The 24,658-nt window shown below is 47.9% G+C and overlaps 1 protein-coding gene across 1 annotated transcript in view; it reads left to right on the forward strand.

The window, feature by feature from the left end:
* The window catches only part of LOC119455705 (hemicentin-1-like), a 242,471-nt gene extending 230,024 nt beyond the window's left edge, over positions 1-12,447 (forward strand). The window contains 5 exon segments of the mRNA XM_037717130.2: positions 1,270-1,401; positions 7,138-7,304; positions 8,416-8,928; positions 10,500-10,662; positions 12,287-12,447. Coding sequence (XP_037573058.1) covers positions 1,270-1,401; positions 7,138-7,304; positions 8,416-8,928; positions 10,500-10,662; positions 12,287-12,309 — 998 coding nt within the window. The 3' untranslated portion in view covers positions 12,310-12,447.
* The last annotated feature ends 12,211 nt before the right edge of the window (positions 12,448-24,658 follow it).

Here is a 24,658-nt window from a genome sequence, read left to right on the forward strand (position 1 = left end):
GCCGAGGTTCGGGGGTACCCTCAAAAGCGTCTGCTTGGAGCTCGAACCAGGTTGACCATCGGAGAGGGGCAGGTAGGGAAGACGAGGCGACGCAAGAACAAATAACAGAAGTTTAATGCATGGTTACGAGTGAGCGGTGTGCTCCAAAGAAAGCGTGGCTGCTAGCTGGCTTTCTTATACCATCCACCATCCGGGCACTTTCTTCCTCCTTCTCGCCTACTGCAGGCTAGGGCAATGCAAAGGTTAGCATAAATGGTAGCCGGGTGAACGTCCTCTGAGCAAGGTTAGCTTAAATGGTAGGTGACCGGAGCCGGGTGAACGTCCTCGGCGGGGGAGCGAGGTTGAGGGCTGGACGACAGGTTTTGTCTCTGACCCTCGCGACTGACACGTCTATTCATGTTGACGAGCGAGATCGTTAGGCACGCCGATCACCATGTGCCTGCATGCGGTCTGAGCATGGTCGCTCAACGTGAATCGGAATTCACTGTACACGTGGTCCGGGCATCGCTGCTCCAATGGAATCGTAACAACCCCAAATAAGAATAAACAGGCCCACACTTACAGATACACGTGTGAAAAGAATCTGCACGAGAACTAAAGGCATTTTAGTCTTACTTAGTGGCTGTACATGCAAATTAAGTGGTCCAACGTTTCGTGCACTCTGCATTAGAGCACTGCACGGGCTCGGGCTTACCCGAAAGCCCGGTTAGAGCAGTTTTTTCATGGGCTCGGGCCGGGCTCGGGCACGGCGTGTGCTTTTTAACCCGGGCCCGGGCCGGGCTCGGGCTTTCTGGTGGTGTGCATGTAACGCGCAGTGAGTTATTCTCGGGATTCTCAACTCTGAAAAACATGTATTTTTCGGTCTCGGGCCGGGTTCGGGCCGGTTTCGAGCCGGGATCGGTCCGGGCTCGGGCCTAAGGTAAAGGGGTGGCGGGCTGGGCCGGGCGGGTAACGTAGATTATTTCCGGGCCCGGGCCGGGCCCGGGTCTTGCCATAAACGTTTTGATCGGGCTCGGGCGGGCTGCCCAACGTAAAAACGGGCCCGGGTCGGGACCGGGCTGAAAAAATCGGCCCATGCAGTACTCTACTCTGCATATCGAAAAGAAATGCAAGACAACTGAATTTCAAGTAAACTGCTCACTATTTACAATTCGAAGGTTAGTAGAAATTGAGACCGAGAAGAGGGTGCTGCTGGTGGAAAGTGTAACGAATGGTGACTGTTCGATAAACCTGGCTGTGACATAATGCGGACTCTCCTATCTCTTCCAGATGCCTACAACCATGTATACCTGGACGATGAACAAGTTATGATGATTACGGGCATCGCGGGGCTCATCGTTTTAATATTTATTATTATCATCGTTCTTATTGTCCTTATAATGAAGAGAAAGCGGAGGAGAGGTAAGCACTCTGCATGTATTTTGTACCTTGCACGAAAACGAAGGTATTTTATACCATCGTGTGAACGGGGCGCGACTCATTCAAATGGGTTAAGAATTTATTATTGGGAGTTAAAGAAGCACACGAACTTGGATTCAGGTGGTTGTGTTCTGTGTTAACATTGTCGTAGCTCCACGGTTTCACATGTGCTCTCCATATATATATTGGATGTCTAAGCTATTTTAACCTCGAAGGTATAGTTTCGCACTAGCGCATGGTTACGAAATAGTTTTTCACCGGGCAATAACTTTCGTATGCGGACTTCGATTGGTGAAACCAAAGCTGCTCTGCGTGAACTCGTTATGTCTTGTAATTCAGCTACAGGACAACCCAGTGGTTGACCCACGGTAAGTCAGATCTTAGAGTCAGATGTCGTGTGTGCTCATTACAGCTGGACCAAAAGAAGCGCTGGAGGATCGGCAAACGTAAGTACACCAAATCACTGTGCTCTAAATGATGTTTCTTCCCTTATCATCAAGTAACTGCTAAGTGATCTAGCCGCTGTGTCCTCGAAGTTGTCCACTAACGACCCCAGGCTGTTTTGCGTTGTTGCATGGCTTGCACGAGCAAATTCCTTTCCTGGCGTTGGTTATCCTGCTTCGCATTTGATAATTACATTGTAACACTGTTACTAGTACTAGCAATATATTTATTTAAATTACTTGGTTGAAACAGCAGAACGCTACAGAACATCATGTAGAAAAGGCACAAAAATGACAGTTACGGTTAATTGCACAGTTGTTGCAAACTTCAGGGAACATGAACCATCGATAAGAAAGATTTATAACTAAGTGTTGCATGCAACTACTGACATTTTCTATGCAACGTAAACGCTCAAGACCAAAAGAAAAGCCTTACGCGAGAACTATTACAACCGTCGGCTGCGCACGGCTGTGGCGGGACGTTCTCTTCTGTAGCTTTATTTACGTGCAGCGATGGGCCCGAAGGCGCACCAATAACTCAAGAACGTGCGCTTGGGCTCCTGTCACTACAAAAATGACAACTGCAGAATAATGAAAGCACTTTCGTAGGATGACATTTAAGGAAGGGTTATCGGTGACAACGCAGTCGCTTCGTTTCAAATACCCATTGACAACTATAAAATATTGATTGATTTTCGTGGATTTTTTTCCCTTGTTCATAAGTGCGAACCACTGGTGGTGATGGGCCTCAGTTGGTAGCCAGCCTATTCCCGCGTTTCCTTTCTGTGTAATATTTGTGCTACGTTCTGCTTTTTATTGCGATAGCAATTATATGGACACCTCAACCGGATTTCTGCCGTCGCCGTCGCCGTGAGGTTCCGTATAAATTTCAAGGGCGATAAAATCGTCGCCGCGCGCCGTATGCGCGGGTGAAAGCGCGCGGGGGACGCGCGCATCACGGAGAGCGAACGCACGGCGGAAAGCAAACGCGACCGTCGCGCGAAGGGCGTGGTGGTATGGGAGGGAGGGAGGCGGGGCGGCGCTGTGCTATGGCACCAAATGCGTATCTTGCAACCGGGCGCAAGGGGAACTGGCCACTCAATCTCCTACGCGAAAGCAAGAAAGCGGGAAGGCAGCGCGGGAGGGAGGGGAGGGGCAGCTCCGACTCTTCCAACAACTAGCTTGTACTGGCTGTGGTGGCGGTCGCCCGCAACGTCTCTTATCTCCACATGGCTCTGACCTTTGTATGCGCCGTGCATTCGCCGCTCAGTTTCCGTTGAAGCGATAAACCGCACGAGCCTTCGCCCGCTGCGGCGGCTGCGCTTGCTGCCAGTGTTTTGACAGTCGTTGTCTGCGGTCATTCATTGTGATCTATTCATGTTTGCTTGTGCGCGATGGCACCACGCTTGTCAATTCAGTTAGAAAGCGAATGTGTCCAAGTTTATGCAGCCGATAAAACTACTATCCCTACTCCGAATAGCTCTCTGCTAATTTGCTATCGCAATTGATGCTTCGCCTTTCGGGCGAAACTGCGACATTTTTTTAACGAAGTCTACAAAAGCCATCTAGCCTCAAGCCACTGCCTTGCGTCAAAGGAAACTGCAACACTTTTTAATGTATTTATTAAGGTGGAAGAATGGCATCTACAAAATCTAACCTAGAACCGTGACCTAAATAAATTGGCGATACAAATCGCCGCAAATATACATCACTCCTTAGCGGGGCAAGAAAGTATTGACCGAAACAAAAATGTGCAGTTTGTGTTGCTTGTCCTTTACACAAACGTGAACATTCTTATGACATAGAAGCAGAGTTCAAAATAAACTTAAGGCACTTGTTTTTGCTGACGCTAATTTCTACCTTAGACCGGAAGGACGCCTAAGCCTGAGTGAAGATTTGAGCATCCACAAGGCTGACTTCCACCCACCCTATCTGCAGAACGGTAGCAGCAGTGATATCACAGGAAACTCAGGTAGATGTTCTTAAGATCATGCTTGTGTATATTGCCATGTTTTATAATGCGTTATTCGTGTCATAACATTGTACTCTCCTAAGAATTACGATGTTTTGCGCACGTTGGTACTGAACTGCATCTGCTATGCATGTTAACAGCGTCTTGTTCTAACCGGCGTGAGCGACCTGTCAGGAAAACGAGAAATTGCCAGGCTCTACGGTCTGGTGCCATAAAGCTTACCATTTGCGCACTACACATCAGACATGACGGCCACTGCTTGCTGCCATACGCAGGACGCGCGCCGATACAGCTTAACACGACGATAATTGTCGGTGAAAATCAGTCACCATAGAACTTGCTGCACAAATCTACTCACTGAACCTGATGTGTGCCCAAATGGTTAGCTGACACACATGACTGTGGCACTGCATGACTTACTTGCTTCACTGCCCTTCCAGTCATCTGCATGAAACCCGCCTGTATGTTATGGCTTTTCTGCAGCTTTATTATCACGGGAAACGCGTTTAGTCATAGCCAAACAACATGGCATAACATTCAGGAAAAGTACGTAATCCTAAAGACGCAAGGACCAAACAAAACGAAGTAATAAATGCAGGCCCTTGCAGAGCTCGCTGCTAATCTGGATGCAGAACAAGCGACTAACCGTTAGGGCTGGTATAATTGCACGCGTTTCCCACTCGCCACCCATGCAGTGAGAGCTAAGCTCGAGTCCTGTGTTGAGTGTTGCCTCTTCCGTGCCATTCCCGGTATCTCGTAATCCTTTCCTTCTCACTTCCTACCCTGCTCTGTAACACGCACGCCCGGCATGCGTCTCACCATGGCACCACCACCGTCACTCCCTCTGCACACAGTGATTGCATTCAAGCGAGTTGACGAGGCCAGAAGGAAAAGAAGAATCGTCTCAGGTGAGACACATAACTGCGCGGGAACCTCGAATTTGACTGAGTCCTTCTTCACGCAGAGCAGCTTGGTTGCGTTTGATTAACCAATTTCGAAGTATCCACGAATGTTCTTCTCTTCGCGTGATACAGGGAGCACTGCCTGCCTTGACCATTTCCATTTCTTTTAGTCACCGCCTTCGGCCTACTAACCCAAACGACATTGTTTTGTCGGCCGAAGTGGGTAAAGTGTGAACGTATGCTCTTCGAGTACGGCAAATAAAACAAAGCTTTGATTTAACGCCATATTGCGGCAGAAAATCGGGCATGTCATGTGGTGGTGCTGGTGCTCCACGCTACAGGGGTGACACAAAAAAAAAAGACGAAATTTGGCCTCAGTGATGCTGACCTTTATGACCTGACTACAGAGCGTAAGCATGATGTGCCTTGGTCGTTAAACATAGCTTCGCCGCTTTGCAGGTACTTAGTTCGTGTGCCATACGAATCAAAGTAATCAAATTATGAACACTGGCAAACACACACAAGAAAACGTGCGAATGCTCACTTCCTAATACAGAAAATAAGGTAAAGAGTGGCGGTCGTAAGTACTCAGTCTTTCCGCAAGGAACTTGTTCTGTCGTCAAGAACATGTTATGAAGACAATACAGAGAACTAAGATGATGTGAGCCCTTTGAACATAAGTAAGGGATCTTACCGGACACTAAAAAAAAATCTCGGTTGCCATTGGTGTCAGCCAGACATTGCCTGCATTGTATGCGTTTCAATCATGGTGCAAGACTACGACCGTTGCCTTTGTGTTCTGCTTAACGTAAGTGAACCACCTACTTATGGGGTTGCGAAAAATTTAATAACGCGAGTGTCGACCGTTCATCTGTTCAGTACCTCGTAACAATACGAAAAACAAACTCGGTGCACTCAAAAACTCACGAGAGGTAAAAATCACAAGAGGTGCATGAAATGCCTTCTAGGCTGTCCTTTGCCTAGGACGCGCCCCGTATATGCGAGGGCCTTCTCCGCAATGTCCTTGCTTATCGAAGCGAAGCTCGCGGATCTTCGCCGGTATTATTTAATCTCTACTGTTTACGCCTGCTTCGTTCTCCTGTGTTGCGGCGCGGGCAGTTTAAGCCTTTTTCGTCGTACGCTTCGCAACTTATAGTTTTGTTTAAACTGGGGTTGATTGTGTATTCAAGTTGGGTTAAAAGAAAAGTCCATTGCATTCAAAAACGCGACTAAGAAAAAAAAACAAGAACAAAAAACTCCACATGCAGCAACGCTGGGGGACGAAACGGTTCGAGAAAGTGGAAAAAGTTGAACACAATGAACAGTACGAACATGGAGATCATAGGCCGTGAGCTGTGACTAGTTAAACGTTTGCGTAAAAAAAAAAACAAGAAAAAAAAACCTTCAACAACAAGTCAGCAGGTGACTCGCAAATCCAAGTGTGCTACTTACATATTTAGGTGACCTAGTTACACTGAAATTTACAACAAGGCACTTTAAAGCTGCGAGACTTGCAAGGTTCGGAGGTGGCGAGATGATATTTAGAAGCACGTATTTGTTTATTCGTTTGCAAACCTGTTCATTGTCACCCTAATATTCATTTTTTTAGCTTTCGATGGTTCGTTCTTTGTTGAAAGGCGGTCAGAGTTCGATTACAATTTTTGTAAAAGAGGTGTGAACGTGATCGCTTGTATAGTTTTTATTGTATGAGTATTTCGCTAGCTCGTTGGCGTACGAGTGAAGAAGTTATGAATACTTGGTACACCTTCCTGTGACGCTCACATTATTGTTGTATTATAATCAATAGTAAGATCACAGCAGTTTTTTTTTGTTGTTGTTGTCAAAAACGCCCTTAGTGGTAAAACGGGGAGTGACGACAATGACAATGTTTCATCCTGTTTCACTGAAACGGGTGGTGTCAACAACATTGTATTCGCTGCTCCCAATTAGGGCCCATATGCAACTGCTGCATGAAGTAAGAACGAATTTTGGAAATATAGAGGTGGTAATTGCCGCAGTGAGTAATAAAAAACAGTGACTCTCTTAGTGACCGCGATTTATTCGCATTTGCGGATAGACTACTTAGGAAAATATTAATTTTTTTATAACTTCGAACCATGTTGGCTCAAAGGCTTGAAAAAATATGTTGATAGTTGTCCTAAATTATCGCTTTGCTGAATGGGTAACTGAAAAGGGTCATTGGCTGAATTTCTAGGCACAGAAACAGAGGTCTGCACCTGGTTTATTTCGCAGCTGTATAATCACTGGTATGAACGACGGAATGCCGAAGTAAACGCAGTGACTTCAAAGTGCTGTTATTGCGACAACATTTGCAGTCCGTAAACGTGATAAACTTGCGATAACAAAATAAGTTTTCCCTCCTACCTCTTTGGCTTCGTAGATCTCAACAGTCCGGTGAAGTCAAAGTCAAAGGCCGGAGCAGAGCCGGTGTACCAGAACGTCGAAGGCAAGACGGAGAACGGGCCCCCACCGATCGCCAACAGCGAGCCTGAGAACAGGGCCACGTACGAGAACATGCCTTTCCACCCCCAGAGGAATTCCAAGGGGGTAAGGCAGGCCCGCACTGAATTTAACCTTCTTCCGGGCTTGCAGCGCGCTCGAACCACATAATTTTTCCACCCTCAGCACGTGCAGGCAGAAAAAAAAGTCACGTGCTTTGAGGCAATCGACTTTGGACGGCCAACAGGCCGAAGCGCTAATGAGCTTTGCCCACTCGCTAGAGAAGCCTGCGGTGACTAGCTGGCGTATACGGAGCGAGTTCGTTTTTACTTCTTTCTCGGCCACAACTCGGCAAGCAAGGAAGGACCCCCCAACCCCGCTTAGCAGTCCCTGGCCCTCGCAACGGTTTGCGCTAATTGTGTTTTCCCAGCTATATAACTACTCTGCTCGTTGTTTTCACGTTGTCTTGACAGTAAGCATGGCTCTCTGTGACCTTCTAAGTGGCATGGTTGTTTGTGTTTTGACAGTGAGTAGTGTTGCGAAGTGACCTGACTATAACACACGCTTCCCTGAGTGCTCGCTCATTGAGTCGTTCGTTATGCTTTCTCTGACTTTTGAGTTAGTCGAGAAGAAACACATCGCGAGTGATCACAGCCCGTGAGCCACACAAAAGGCAACGCCGAATTAGTTTGCATGAGACGATTATTCGCGATGTTAATATCGTAACGTGGGGACAAATTCACATATTTCGTTCGTAAGTGGCGCTTGCCGTTGGCAAGCCGCCTTCTCAGATGTTATTGAAAAAATTATGATTGACTGGAATCTACTCCTACGAATAATTCTAGCGCAAGAACGTTTCCCATTGGCCTCGGGGAAATTTTTCAAGCGCCGGACAGATTGTTGAGCTACTACGTCTCTTGCATGCAAATTTCGGTGTTCCCTTCCATGTTGCTCACGGCCGTGCACTTTCACAAGTATCCGTATCGCACTTGAAACTGCAGCAACACACTTTTGCCAGCGTGTGTTTGGAAGTGACAGCGCCTGCACAATACAGTCGAAGCGGTGCCACCGCGGGGTTTCTTTACCCCCGCTCGGGCTGTCGCAAAAGGCGATGCTCTTCCGTAATCACTCGCGCGCTTGTGTACGTCTTGTGTGCCCAGCCATGCGTTTCTCCCCTAACCCGCCCTCTCCGGTACGTGTACCTCCCACACCAAAACAGTGTCCCTCGACGGCGTCGACAGTCACGTCCGAGTCGACGGTAACCACGTCAGCCTCGGAAGCGCCGTCGCTAGGCAGCTGCAAGGGCCTGAAGCCGTCGTCGTCTACGGCGACGCCTCCGCCCTGCCAGAGGGACGAGCGGCGACCGCCGGCTCACTACGTGAACGTGATGGCGCCGGCGCGAGCCTTCCCAGACCCCGTGCACGCGAGCATCAACGGCGTCGGACTGCCGCCGCCGCGGCCCAAGAGCACCAAGCCGGGCAGTCACGTCTCGACGCCGGTTGGATCGCTGGGTCGCCGCTCGGCGACTCCCATGAGGACAGAATCGCGCAACGGTTATCGCAACGGCGCCGACGGCATCCCTGCACACGGTGGTGGATACGGGTTGCCAGCGAGCAGAGCGCACTCGCCCATGATGATGCAGCAACAGCCGTACCACCACTACCCGAGAGCGGCCCTCCACGACGAGGACGGAGGCGGCGGTGGGGACTTGCCGCTCTCGTCGACGCCGAAGGTCAGTCGCCGCCCAGCACGCACACGAACGCACACGGCGTCGATCTGTCTGTCTGTCTCTCTCTCTCTCTCTCTGCTCTCCTCCGGTCTCCTCTGGCGCATTCCTCGCCATATGACCGCACTTTTGACACTTCTGTGAACTGAACTGAGGACCGCACTGTTCCTTTCGTTTTCTTCTTTTTCTCCTGGACACCCTCCTTCGATCTTCGACACTGTGACGACTATTTTTGGTTATCCTCCTTCCTGTGTTCTTTTCTTTCTTGCAGTCTTCGTGAACTGTGCCTTTTCACCGAGTGTGGTTCTACCCTACTTTCGTTGCCACCAGTGTCCTCCTCGTTTATCGCTTCATTCGGCGAATTTTATTTTCTTATGTTGTTGTGTTCTCTCTGCCACGTGAATTTGAGGGGTTATGAGGTGCTCAAAGGAGACCTTAGCCACCTCTGACATTTTTACAAAATTTTGAGCCCATCAACCGAATTCATTTCACGTAGCGTGTTTCGCACGGTGTGCGCGCCAGCCACCACGTGTAGCCGAAAAGCGCGTAATTTTGGTACCGGGAAATTGATGTTTGCAAAGAAGACAACAGTGCAAAGGTGACGTCCGGTAATGAGGTACTGTCCACGTGTCTCGTAGAGAAGTATGGGGCGAGATGGAAACAGTGCCCGGGGGAGGGTAGCGAAGGCGAGCCAGAAACAGCTCGCTCACCTTTAAACTCATGGTGATTTAGGGACCATTTAGGCTTTCTTCTTGTTTTTATTCTGAATTTTTTGTCTGATACAAGCACACGTGATTCTTGAGGTGACAAGACAAATTTATAATTATTCTTGATAGCTCGTGCTAGGTTACAGTATGAAAAAAATAATGTAGAGCAGAGAACGAATTTTTCGTTTAATTTGCGTGACATTCGGTGTCATCGAAACGCATAAAAAATTACACAAGAAAAACATAGAACAAAAAAATTCTGCCCTGAGTTCTACTTGTCTCTTCCTTTATTGCATGCGCTCTTTTGAGGCATTTCCTATACAGCGTCTTGCAAAGGTTTATGTAGTTTCACCTTCATAAACTAGACATCAAACCATAACGCCACCAAAATTCGCCATTTTGCTTCAGCTTGTTTGCATGGGCTCACGATTAAAGAAACGTTAATGCGCCGCAGAACTTCAGAGTTTTCATTGGCCGAGAGTCGTTTTCTCTAGTCATTACTGGAAGAAGGAGCAGCTCATATCTTCTTTTCAGCTTTTCTTCGCCGATGACGTCCACTTGTTGCCAAGCCATCTGTAAATTGGGATTGTTTCCTGCGTCATTTCGTCCTAAAATTCATTGTCAGCTGTGGCATGAATAGCGTCGCTGTCACTAGATGTTTCTGTGCCAAGCGCAGACTGTACGAGACAATGTGACACTAACTTCGTAACAACTGCGAGTCTTCTGTGTATTTCTGCTGGCATGTGAGTGCTTGCTAACCGCATGCTTGTGTTGCTATCTTTTTTTTTTCTCTCCCCTCCATTCCTGCCCCACACATAACCGTCCTGCTGTCCGCTGCGACCTGTGTTTCCGGCACGGTCCCGGCCACAGGTGCATCTTCTGCGCACTAACCACCGTGAGGGGGTCGTGTACGCAGACCTAGCGTTGCTCAACAACACGCACAAAGCTGCGGTCCTGTCCTCCAGAAGGGAGGGAGCTCCCACGGAGTACGCCACGCTCAAATTCCACCAAACGCTAGACAATGCAGCGGCCGGTAAGTGTTCCTCGTTTGCGAATCGCTCCAAAAGCTTACGGTGTAGGAATTACATTTGCTCAGCGAGTACAGCGTATATATATATATAAAAATTCTTCGCAATTGTTGACAAAAGTATGTGCCGTGCGTTCCAATGTTGAAGGGTAAAGGCAACATTTATGCAGCTCTCGTTTCTTGGAGAGAGCTCTAAAGAACTGTTTCATTATTCTCGAATATACGATAGTTATGAAACAAGTAACAACAGAAATTAGAGCAGCCCAAACAATGCTGCCTTGTGAGGTGTACAAGATAGACAGAAATCTGGTTTCATACAAAAATAAATCTACTTTATTTATGCGAAGGCAACGTCAAAGCTAGAAGCAATTTATTTTATGAAGGCTAAAGATTGAGAGGAAATGCGCTGAGTCAGTAGTATACCACGGCCAGCCAGTCAAAGATATGACAATGAACACAAAATAAAAAAGGCTGAACTATCAAGGCGTGTTGTCTTCTATGTAAAGCTGAGAAATTCATTGCACAAGAGTCTTTTTCAACATCGTTCCTCCTAAAATTTGCTTGAAAGATTGTGACACTGTTCCACAAGTACGGTATTAAGTTCCCTTAAATGCAAGTCTGTAGTTTCACGGCCATGAGACAACATGCAGCACAGTGATTGCATAAATCTAGTCCGGTTATGCGCATTGAAAGTTGCATCGGGTGGCGTCCAAAAGTTGTCTCCGCGCGCCTCCAGATTAGGAAGGTTAGTCGAACGTCTACCTCGCACCGTCAGCTAGAGTGTCCACAAAAGGTAACCGCCTTATTGTGGCAATCAATCGCACAATTAGATTCAAGAGTGCGAGTCTTACAATTCTGTTCATTACGTTGATGTGAATACAAAACAAACAAACAAAAAAGTACCTTCAGAATCCCTCACAGTTGCTTTCGTGTACCACAAATTGTGTACTTCCTCTACATTTCGTCTGCGACGCGAGGTTTTACAGACACCGTCAAGCTAGGAAAAGAATGTTGATGGCTTGGGCGTTCCTACAGAGCTGATGTCCCCTGATGTCAGGGGTGTAGAGGTTGGAAAGCAATGAACACTGGTGGCCATAACGGATGATGTCATATTTCACAGCCCCCAGTTTCACAGCACAGGGTAACACAGAGGAAGGGTGAATATCTTCAGCGAGTTTAGCTTCACGAAGATCAGTTTCAGCATGATAAGGTGTAGCGGCGCATTGTAGGATGCGGAAGCCGTAGTTCAGTTTCGATTCGTAAAACACGTAAAAAAGTCTTGATATTGGCAAGACGCGTAAATGTCTTTCCAATGTCAAGATTAGTCAATATTATTAATGACCGTGTTAGACGTGTGTCAGACATATTAAACTAGCTAGCATTACATGCATTTAATACTTGTACGACGCTGTGCTAACATGTATGTTACGGCCTTGCGGTAGCATACATGTTACTGCAAGGCAGGCGTGCAAGAAAACTTGTAACACATTTATTGTACGAGTATAATAATTAGACATATACCATAAAGATGAGCGAAGGTTGTATAAAATTGTGACCACAGCTTTACTTACAGTTTACTGTTTTTACAAAGGCTTATGCCTTTCGTGTTCTTTCCTCCCCGCCTGCGCAGCCTTACAGGCCCGATATCAATGACGAACTCCTGTACGCTGACATGTACGAGGATGTGAAAGCTGGCCGGGTGCCGGACCCTCGCCTGGTCAAGCCCCCACTGCCCCCCAAGGGAGGCGCCGGCCCTCCGCCGCCGCAGCCCGAGGTGCCGCCCAAGGCCCGCAAGAAGGCCGGCCGCAGCGGCGCCAAGTCGGGTGACTGAGCAGCTGCTGTTCCCCGCACCAACCGCGCTGCCGAGCCTCGAGAGCAGCTTGATGCCGCTGGCCGCAAGAGCACTCCGTTCTCCGCCACAGCGAAGCCCAGAGTGACGCAGCAGACAGGGCGCAGTATATATCGCGATGGTTCTGTCGAGGAAGCTGAATTGCGGGGCCATGCGAATACCGTGCATCGATACTTCCTGAGCCCCACCAACACGACGATGTCGCCAAGCTCACGTCATGACGGGAGAACTAAAAAGAAGACAAAGTGGCGCAGTATCTGCTTAAATCTTAGCAATAGTTAAACTTTCATTGCTCCTACGTCCAGTTCTGTAGACACCTTAATTCGGTTTGTCCGTTTCGAACAAATTCAAAGTTTTGTTCGCTCTTTTTATTTTTAACAACATTTCCTGAAACTTCCCTTTGTGATCCTACCAACAACCTTTCCTTACCAAATCGTGCGCCTTAGGCTCTGGGTGTCTACGCAAAGCCTCTTCCAAACTATCGATATGGTTCAATTTGTTCGAGGCGGCGAAGACGATTTGCCAGCGCTTTTTGTGGTGCTTGCCGCTTAGAGGAACGGCCATCGAGCGATATACTGCGCCTGTCTCGCTGCGTTCGCCCGAGAGTGAGCCAGTCTCGGCCTCGGTCTGCCCTCGGGCGGTCTTCGCGACTCCAAACACGTCCGGCCATTGCTCCGACGGACAGACAGCACCTCCGGCGCGTGCACGCGAGAGCTCAACAGGCGGTGCTCATCGAGGAGATCGCCATCTGCTGCTGGCAGGAAGCTAAAGAGGCGCGCGCCTTCTTACCTCGGTGGGCTGACTCCTGGCGGTGGTGATATCTTCGCTCGGCACGGCAGCTTGCCGGCGGCGGCAGAGCGCTATTGATGAGTCATAGCCGGTGCGCGAGGCGTCGTGTAAATATTCTGTCTTCGTTTCGCCCGTCGTCTCTGGGTTTGTGTTTTTTTCTATGCGCCCTCGACTGGGTCGATGTGATACTCCGCGGGATGAGTGCCGACGTAGCGTGGACGCTCGGCTGCCGGCTTTGGCGCACTTTGACAGAGCAACAGGGTGCGTTCGTGACCTCTGTATGAAAGGTAGCGCACAATGTCAAGACGCAGTCAAGATATCAAGATGCTCGAGAATTGTTGCTTTAGAATACTGAATACTGAATACATTAGAATACTGAAAAACATTAAGGCTCTAAGCAAAACGTTTTGGAGATGCTGCTGAAAAAGAGAGAGAGATAGAGATGCAATTTGCGCAGGAGAAAAAGTAGCCGGCGCCGCATCAGGCGCCAGCATATCCTAAAATTCATGTAACAGAAGAAGCGAGGGAAGTTTATCAGACTGCGCACGGGTTCACCAAGCTACACTCCCGATGCACTTCTCACCTCACGCTGAAAAGTACATTATTCGCATATCGTGAACAATGTTGTACACGGACAACCACGAATATTTTCACTTATCTGAAAGCTTCAATGTGGCGTGTCCATAGTTGATATTAAGCCTAAATGTTCGTTCACGAAAAGTCAATTTCATGTTCGCACTAACCAAGCTCTAAATATATACCTTAGTTTGGCGTTGGCCCGAGCAGAGATTGCTTGCCAGGTCGCTGCACCAGCAACGCGATTACCGGGCCAGCGATCCACTTTCGCAAGTGTCTCGCGCAGGCTCACCGTGGCGGCGTCTGCGCAAGCTCCGATCCGCTCCGGCGTTCTTAACTAAACTCGACACGCAGCCCCCTGCACGGGACAGCAGTAGCTGAGGGGCTGGCGTAGCATGACTAGGCGTCCCCCCTTCTCCCATCTCGCTCGCCGCTCCTGCTCGCCAAACTCTCCCGGGGTTTTTCGAATTCTAAATTACGAAACGCCGCGCTGGGCAAATTGGCTGGCTCCGGTGGTAATTCCCACGGCGCGGCCTCGCCACTCGATTATCCTTACTTCGCCTCTCACGTGCAAACACTGGCGCCGTGGCGGTGCATCCAACGGCCTTCCTTCCCTCACGAAGCCTGGCTTTTCGCCCATCAAACTCAGCTCCCTCCCCATCCAACCCATCCCGGTCCAGAAAGCTCGCGTCAGCGTCTGCTTGCCGTTTACCCGGAGCTGCACAACCCTCCCCCCCCCCTCTCTCTCCTTCTCTTATTCGCGAAGCGAGAAGCGCGTGTTCCAAATTACGCGAGCAGAGAAGGAAGTACAGGAAAGTGGCTAGGGAACAGAAATAAAGACACGAGCCGGGGAAAAGACGAGAGGGACACCTCGACAGGAGTGCGGCGCGTTAAAGTGCCCGCCGCCACCCGAGGCTTCCTACGCCGACGAGCGGTGGTCGCCGCGGAGTATTCCATCAGACCACGTCGTGATCGCCTCTCCGCTCGCTCGCTCGCGTGGCGTGTGCGTCTCGCTTCTCGTGAATCCGGCGCAGGGTTGTTCTGTGATCACCGCGTGCTCCCTTTATTTTTCTTTTCTTTTTTTTTTATTTTTCGCTGCGTCGTCAGTTTGTGGGATGTGTTGGCCACGCCGAGCTCGCCATCGACACTCCAGCTGCATCGCACCCGGATTATGTGTCGCGCACAATGCCGAGGGCCAACGCCACCCCGACTCCGACGAGGAACGACGACGCCACTGACTCCCCCACGTCTCCGGCTTGACACGCCCGTCCTGACTCCTCCCGTTTACAGACGCATGCACAGACAGACAACGTTCTCTCTGCCGGTGACGCGTCGGGTTCCTCATGGAGGCGAAGAGAAAAACTCACTCGTGTGTGCAGCACATGCACTTCAAACGCACACATGGCGGATTTTACACATCAGCAAACAAAAACCGCAAGCACACTTCACTGGCATGCAGAAGTGTACGACGAAGAAGCGGATGGATTCCCCAGCAGGCAGCGATTTGACGAGATACCGCGGTGAGCAGGGGGAGCTCAAGCGTTGACGGATTAAACACGTGACCAGACAAAACCAAACACGAAAAAAAAAGAAATGAATACAGTACGACATAAAGAAAGAGAGTGCAGATACTGAGGGGGACTTGTATTAATACATTATCGAACGTGTGATGATCCGTGCGTATTTTTTTCCCCGTACAGCTGTGCGCGTTTTCCCCGATTTCCCAAACGTTCTCCGTGTTCTTTCGCTGTGCATTGATGAGTGTGTGCGTGTCGCAGTCTGTAGCGCTGCGCTTGAGCATCTGTGTTCCGAACTACTGGTTTTATTTTCTGCATTTTCTGTTGGTTGTTTGGTGCTGTTATGCTGCATTTCCACCCACGCGATTGCTTTTTCTTTCAGCAATTCCTTGTTTAATGTTTCTGCAATAGCGCGCACGCTTTATATGGAGCGGTATAGCGCAGCAAGAACACTTGCTGCTCAATTTGAATTGGATAAGGCAGTCGCGATGAGAAGCTGAACATAGAAGGGAGCGAACAGAACGTTGCCACGAGCTTCCTTTTAAAACTGTTACCGAATGAAAGAAACTATAAAGAATGACAGAAAACGAAACTGGCCACACCGAACAGAAGTGCAAACGGGACTTTGAAAAAGCCGCTCCAATGTTTGCGTCGTGCGCTAGCGCAAGCACTTTACGTTTTGGTGTTTCATCTTCATATGCTTTAATTAATTTCTCTAAGTAACTTCCTGCAGTTCTTTTGTTGGACGTGCGTGATTCAAAGGAGAGATAGAGACATGATTGCCAATGTTGTTGTTGTGAGAGTTACTATTCACCGAGTGTTCACAGACAGGGCCTCGTGACGTTGTTTTTGCGCTTGCTTGCAACCCACGTTGCTTGTTGGCGTCATGGGTACGTGCAGTCTTTTAAAACACACTGGGCAGCGTAATTTTTTGCCGCCCTAAGTTTGTGCTTTGCCTGACCTCACTGTGTGTGTATTGTCACAGGCCTTGTCTCGGGGCTGCCTGAATGATTTGTTCCTTTGTATGAAGAAAATGACAGTGCCGGCCGTGAAGGCCATACGATATATTTTTTTTTATTTCTGTACAGTGGACATAATGGCTGTTAAACCAAAGAATATGTACTCTTTACGCCCTAGATATTTATTTGTTGTGTGCTTTTTGTGTACAAAGATGAAGATTATACTTGTTTATAAGATGGTTAGAAATATGTTGCGCGGTGGGCCTCGTTTTTGTTTCCCGTTATATGCTTTACAGCGGATGTTTGACTGAGTGCGGCTATTGAGTTTATTTACCTCGCTTTTTGGCGTCACGGCATTTCTTAAAACTGTTGGACAGTTTCGCGCAATGGCTGCTTTGCCGAGGTGTTGCGAACCAAGCTCCGAGCACCTCTATGGGCACTTTATTGAACTCGCAATTATCGCTAACACTTTTGCAGAATCATTTTATTTAACCGCATATGTTCGCTACCGACCAATGATGAGAGCTAGCTAGCAAGCGTTGGGAGTTATATCATACCCTGGTGGCAGAGATGAGCAGATAAGGAGGTTTGTGCATTGAAACAAAGAATTATTAGTAAACGCAGATGATTGTTAGGCACGCTCAGAATTAGCAAGCCTTGTCTCGAACCTACGGCCGCCAACATTTGCGTTGAGCTAAGGGCAGGAGCGAATGTTTAAAAGCGTTCGTTAGGCTAACACGAGGCAATTCCGTAAAACCTCCCCACCCGTTGTTCAAACCACGGGAACTGGAACGTCAACGAGGCGGTCCTTCGCAAATGCCCGACAAGGCAACCTAAGCGTGAAGAAGCGCGACAGATGCTTTAAGAGACTACACAAACCTGAAGACATTTGCAGCGCGTGTCTGGGTTATTTAAATATTCTTCTGCTCCTTTTCCTTTTGTGTGAGAAGACCAGGTGTGATTTATTTACCTATGCCATGCTCAGTGACCTACTGAGTCTGAGTTAATGCGAGTTTTGTGCGAGTCCCAATGGTTAACTTCGATGCCCAACCCCGTCTTACCAGCGTTCCTAGTTTAACGGAACACTTTGAACAATGACGTTCGCATGATGTCCTCAGGGCGGTGTTTCGCTACTCTTTTCGTGTGCTTGGGTGAGCACACGATTGCATTCAACCAAAAATGTTAGGAAAAAGAAGCTTACACGGTTTCGCTCTGTGTCTTATGGGTTTTAAAAATTGCAATTGAGTATAAAACACGTACTGTGACAACCGCGCGCGTGTCGAGCAATTTTTACGCCAAGTCAAAAACTAGTCAGAGGCGCTAGTTTCATATTGTGTTCTCGGATGTGCGTGCTTTTTTGTACACTTTCCTTGCTGTATTATTTTTCCCCCTTTAACAGCCGCATTACCGGTTTTATTTATTTATTTTCTCCGTAGTCCTTGAAAAACGAAGACTTGAAAGTTTGGGTGTGACTTACCGTTGTCTTTTTGTTCTGTCACGAAACCCCCTAAAAAAAAAGAAAAGGCAGCGAGAAAGGTAGACGAAATATCTGGGTGCCTCACTGTAAATTAACCGTAATATTTTCTATCGATTTCCTATGTACAATGAACACTGAATAAAGTACGATAATAGTTAATAAAATGAGTGAAATGCACCAATTGTTGTGCTCTCTGACTCAGTTATTTACCCGATGTCGTGCTTGTTTCTTCTCGTAGCGCCACATGATTGAAAAAAATCGCGTGGGAATGATTGTGGACTTACATAAGTCGATAATCTCAGCCGATAATGTGGTAAACCGTGTGCGCTTTGAACTGGCTGGTGTTAACTCTGCGTACGCCGATTCTATTTCTTCTGTGTTAAGTTATTGGCTTTATTTATAATAATTAGGATGTGTTAGCGTTATGTTGCTGTGACAAACAAACCACATTTTTGGGAGTACTTCAACATCAACAACAAAAAATAATAGCGTTTAGAATTATGTTATAGCGATACTGCGAGATTTTTTTTAATTGTGAGGAAATAGAACGGTGCTGCACTAACACTATTCTGTAAGATAAGTACTGCTATTGGAAGAAGAAAAAATCCCTAGAGTTCTGCTACACCATTCTCCTTTGTCAGTTGGATATACACACATGGTTGCCTTGTTCTTCAGTCAACGTAGTCTTCCGCCACTGAAACCTGCAGTGAATACTTTCCTTATGTACCACCACCGTGTAAATAGGTGTAAACATGACAAATACGTATTCATCTTGAAAATCATCGGCATTTATTATGCGTCCACCTTCAAATGACAGCTGTGACGCCAGTGCACATTGACATGTGAGCGTAGGATCTACAGGGAGGGGCATGACCTGCTGGATGAATGAAGCTAGGCACTCGTGTCAAGTGCCGTGCATGCTGGCGAGACTATTTTGGCGCGTACCTCACGGTAGTAGTGGCATTAAAGAATGACTGTGTAAGCAGCTCATGACGGTTCATGTTACCGTAATGCTAACAAATGTTTATGCTTGCGGCCTAGCTGGTGTCGTAGTACTATCTGTATACCCCGTGCTGATTGGTGTACAAGCGGCATATCACTTGTACAGTGTCGTTCACTGCTGTGTAGAGCGCACGAGCGGCCGGCGCTGCTCTGCAGGGCGACACCTGGCGGCAGTTGCGGGGTCCGAGACAGTGTGGACAGCAGCATGCGCAGCTTAATAGACATGCAGAACTACTTTCGGCGAGTGGCAACGTTGAAAATCACCTGTGTTTATCATAATGTGCACACGGTCTGAGCGCGCTTGCAGCATGGAAAATGGCATAGAATGAAGCGTATGGGCTGATAACGCGCGCCGATCCTTTCGCAACAAACGAAGCGCGCTCACGGACTGTGCGAGATAACAAAGGTACTTACGAACCTCACTTCTGGTTAAATTGAACACGCGCAAGTTTGCATGTTCTTCAGGCCGCGCATGCTCCTGGGCACGCTCTATCTCGGACACAGCAACCGCCGCCAGGTGTCATCCTGCAGAACAAAGCCGGCCGTTCGCGCGCTCTACACAGCCGTTGACGGCACTGTACTGTACGCTTGCATATTCGGCGTGCGTAGAAGACCTCTAAACATGGGGCTTCAGGGTATCGCTTCTAACTGTTACGTACATCATTCTTATTGAAGGAACTGACCTTTCTCCCATTTCCAAATGATTAAAGACAACCTGAGTCCTGCAGGCCCTGATGCAGTACACATCGGTACGCACCAGAAGCTTCTTTGTACAGCCTACCACTCCGCTGGCAATAACTTGGTCTCCCTTCAAGAAAGGCTAAGCTATAACAGAATGAAGTTGTTGCAGGAATTGAGTGCCGAACGAAACGGACACAAAGAAGAGGGCAGTAAACGCAATGCCAAAATAACAGTGTACGCGGTGCAGTATATTGTGTAAAATGCGTTGAATTGTCTGTCATATGGTGTGTGCAATGAGTGCGGTGTACTTATCTTAGCGTCCGTGTTGATTGGCACCTAATCTCTGCAATCACGCGAAACCCACTTGACCATGTATAGATCAATATTTGGTATTCGTAAAGGTGTATTCGTCAACGTGTATTTGTAAATGTGTAAAGACGTATTCGTAAAAGTGGTATTCTTAAAGGTGTATCCGCGCCAAGCTATCCACACAGGACGTCATGCTGCAAATCAAACAGCAGATACTAGGCAATAAAACTAGATCGACTAGGGCGGTACTAGAATTAGACCTCAAAAAAGATTTCGACAAAGCAGCGCATGCAGCTATATTAAATCAGATAAACCAATTAGGCTTAGGATCGAGAGCATATAATTATGTCAAGGACTTCCTAATGGACAGAATGGCATCCTTTGTAGTGGGAGAACTCAGATCTGAGGAGAGACACATGGGTAGCGCTGGCACCCCGCAGGGTTAAGTCATATCGCCCATGCTGTTCAATCCAATAATGATAGGACTCCCGTAACGGCTCAACTCTGTACACGGAATACATCACTCCTTATATGCAGATGATATCACCATCTGGGTGTCTGAAGGTAGCGACGGAGGGATAGAGCAGAGACTCCAGGAGGCCGTCGACACGATCGAGGAGTATCTAGAAGGTACTGGCCTCGAGTGCTCGCCGGATAAATCCGAACTCCCCCTCTGTCGACCCACGCTCAAAGGCAGACCACCCAAGTGTTACAACCGGAACTGAGCATACGAAGAAATTCAAATTTGCACCAAAAACGGCAGGACTATCCCGATAGTGGAACAGATCAGAATCCTAGGACTCATCATCGAATCCAAGGGCACTAACGGAGAAACCGTCAAGAGGCTAGTACCTAAAGTCACCAACGCTATAAGGCTAATCAAGAGTCACAAACAAACCCCAGGGAATGAAAGAAGCTAACGTCAGTCAGACTTATATTTTCCTTCGCCCTAAGTCACATTATATACGTGCCGGCGTACCTCAATTGGTATTCAGCCGAAAAAGCTAAGATATAGGCACTCATACGAAAGGCGTACAAGCAAGCCCGCGGCCTTCCAGATAGCATTAGCACCAAGTGACTACTTCAATTGGGTGTACACAGCACGTTAGAGGAGCTGATAGAGGCTCAACAGATTGGTAAGTTGGAGAGACTAGCCGGTTCGCGCACGGGCAGGAGTATATCCTCAGCAAATTAGGGATAAACTATCACAATCAACAAGGACGTAAAGTGTCGGTTCCCAAGGTAATCAGCGAAAAGATCCAGGTCCCCTATTTGCCCAAAAACATGCACCCCGAACTTGATCAGGGAAGGAGGGAAAGCAGAGCTAAAGCTCTACTCAAGGCATACGGTAGAGACAAGGAGGCGTTGTTCGTGGACGCAGCGGAGTACCCGAGTCACGAATCCTACGTCGCAGTAGTAATAAACTCCGGCCACGAGTGCATAAGCGCGTGCTCGATACGCTCTAATAACAGTGAAATTGCAGAAGTAGCTATCGCTCAGTAATTAATTTCCCCCAAATGTAGATGCGTCATCAGCGACTCGCCTTCGGCCATCAGAAACTATGCGCGAGGAAGAATATCACCCGAGGTCGCTAACATACTCTACGGGAAAGCCCAGTTCATATTATCAGAGGAATTCGAAGACAGATACATCATTTGGTTCCCAGCCCACCCTCCTGTGAGTCCCCCACTCCCAACCTCAACGAGGAAGCGCACCGCGTCGCGCGAGGTCTCATTTACCGCGCTCGCGAAGAAGCTTCCTCCGAAGGAACGGGAGGGGAGGCCTGGAAGGAGAGGGACAGAATGTTCAGATTCTGCGACATCACCCGCTTCTACCAAAAGTCGAGGTGCATATTCCTACCTCCTAGCTCCAAATTAGACAGATCTCAGGCGGTTGACTGGAGGCGACTTCAAACTAGAAACTTCCCCAACCCGGTGCACCTACATCGCATCTACCCCGAATTATACCCAGATGACTTGTGCAAATTATGTAGGACAGAACTCGCCACCCTAGAACACATTCTATGGATTGCGCACATGAAAGCCGCGCTGATCAGCTCAGATCTGCAAGATCAACTATGGCCATCCAGCGAGCTCGAGAGGCGGCCGGGAGACAGGGTCTCTCTAGCGCCGCTGGGGCGGCCTAGGCCCAGGCCTCAATCCGCTGGTCTCAATAAAGTTGTTTCACTCACTCAAAGGTGTATTGAGTACGTCAGAAGGTGTGAGCCTTGTTCTTACAACTTGACGAAAGTCAAGTTGACCTTTTTACATCGTCGTTAACTATTACTACGCATGTCTACTGTAGCCAGCTCCACCTGGACAACACGATGGGGTCACGTAATGGCATTGAGAAAGTGGTGGGTTGCCCGCCGACTTCGCAGACTGCAGTGTAGCCCGGTTTTAACTAATTAACAGGCAGTGAATCGAGCAACCCTACATGGAAACAATCGAATCTTTATCAACACTGTTATTATAACAGACATGGCTTGTAATCAGTCATCGGACAAGTTCAGCTCGGAGGGCATATTTCCACTACCACGTCCACCACCAAAACCTGTCTGCTTTTTTTGTGACTTAAAGTGTACCTTTCCCGGAACAGAAAGCCCCTGCTACTCATCAATAGGGTGAGATTTTGTGTGAGCTAGAAAAAGTTGTCTGCACTTATTTATACAACAAAAAAGTCACAGGCCTCCGCGGCACAACCTGCACAGTCGCAGCGTAAGCAGGAGGAGCGGCTGCATAGGAACTCTATTTTCGGCACCACTCACTAGAGGGTCTTAGCGGTTAAGTTTTTTTTTGCGTTGTTTTCACGAGAACGATCTTAACTGTCCGCCCGGCGTCGATGGCGAGCTACGGCTTGTGCTGCTCTCTGCACAGCGGTTTGCTGAGCTCGACGTTGTCTGGTTGCAGCCGCGCGCGTAGCTTTACGATTCGCTTCTTCAGCAGCGGTTCGTACCTTCGCGAGCAGGGGCCATAAAGTGTACCGAAGAGTAAACACAGGTATTAAGACAACACATTGCGCATGTCACACCCCTTGACCCGTGGCAGGATGCGGTGCTGTTGTTATTGATGATGATGATGATTTATTGGCATCCCCTTTGAAACGGGGCGGTGGCAGTTTCTAGGCTTCTTGGTTTAATCAGGTATGTCATAAGTATTTTTAATTCTATCATTTTTTGTACATCTCCTTAATCATTTTTTCCTCAAGACAATCCTGGCGATAGCTGCGACGGACACCGGCGGTGGCAGGCAACATCGCCAACCAAAACGGCTATTGGAATGAGCCCATAACAGCTTAGACTGTAAAAGTAGTTTGATTGTGTGCATGAGTGATGAATTGTCAGAGGAGCGTGTTTTCTACAAGAGAGTGAGTGAGTAAGTGATTGATTGATTAATTAATTTAATTATTGATTGAACGATCGGCTGACTGACTGACTGATTGATTAATTGAGTGACTGATTGAATGAATGCGTGAGTGATTGAGTGATTGATTGAATAGATGAGCGAGTGAGTGATTGAGTGAGCGAGTAGTGAGTGAGTGTGCGAGCGAAGCACAGGGCGACCAGGCAAGGGGGCGTTAGCTCCTGTTATTAGCAGTGGCTTCTGCCCTCAGCCATTTGTCCTGTTTTGAGACTACGTTAATATCATTCGAGAGGAGCTGGGCCGTATTCCGCGCCCATCAATTTCGGGAATATTACTTCCAGAGGACACTGATCATCTAAGCCATCCGGAAGAATGCCCGCCTGTTCATGAGGCGTCGTGCGGGACGCTACTTCACCTCAAAAATAAAAGCATCTGCCACAGTAATATCGGGACACAATATAAGTAAAATATGTTGAGGTGCATTAGTACATTACCCTTCTAGGGCACCAAGAAAGCCACTGTTACCGTGAGATGAGGTTTGGTAAGTGATAAAAGGCACGAAAATGGTATAAGGGTGGCGAAACCGTCTTGAAGTTCCCGCAAGAGCTCGCCGGGACGTCATACATGTTTTATGGCGTCTACTTTTGGTTAGGTATTTTTCATCGGTAAAGACGGACTACGTTCTAATCTAAAAATAACGGCCGAAATACGAAAAAAAAAGTACTTTGAAATCAATGGCGTTTTATTACTGATTTTTAGGTTGTCCTTTCTTTCGTAAAATAAGTTGCTTTATGTCGAGCAACGCAGTCTGCTTCAGCGGAAGAATCACAAACAGGTTTGGTTTGCGATAAAGTCAGTTCTCAAACAATCCGGTGTAGGTCAGTCTTTGAATATCATTGCCGTCGATTTTCACAACGCTCTAAACTAAAGCGGCGCTTGATGAAAATTTATGTAATTACGAAATGTGAATCATTACGTATGAGTCAATCGACTGCTGTCGACGAATTTCGGATAAATGACGGGCCATATTTAGCCATCGAAGAACGTGATAATAGCAGCAAAACCTGTGTGGCAATCTTGAAGTGCGGATTTGTAAAAATGAAAAGGTAAATATGTAGCAAATGATAGTGCAAGTTTTATAAGAAATTGAAAGTCGTAGCTCAGCTCAACCCGGCTGTTTTGCCTTGGTTTCCGAATATTCGAAAATTTATAGCAATGCAATAACAACAAGCTGGTGCATCTACAAACCACGCGCGCGCTATGGCGCATCGAAGGGAGGGAGCTATAAGTTGAAGGATTTTCCATCAACACAAACTTTTAAGAAGCTTAACGCTATGATAAGCCTTAATTGATGCACGCAATCCTAAAAGTCGCGGGAATGGGATTCACGTATAAACACCCATTCCCCTCATTACCGGTGCTGACATCTCGTTCACAGCGACGCAATATCGACGGCTCACTTGCTACACTCGCCTTGTTGG

This window comes from Dermacentor silvarum, chromosome 6 (genome assembly GCF_013339745.2).
Source record: "Dermacentor silvarum isolate Dsil-2018 chromosome 6, BIME_Dsil_1.4, whole genome shotgun sequence".
Classification (NCBI taxonomy): Eukaryota; Metazoa; Arthropoda; class Arachnida; order Ixodida; family Ixodidae; genus Dermacentor; species Dermacentor silvarum.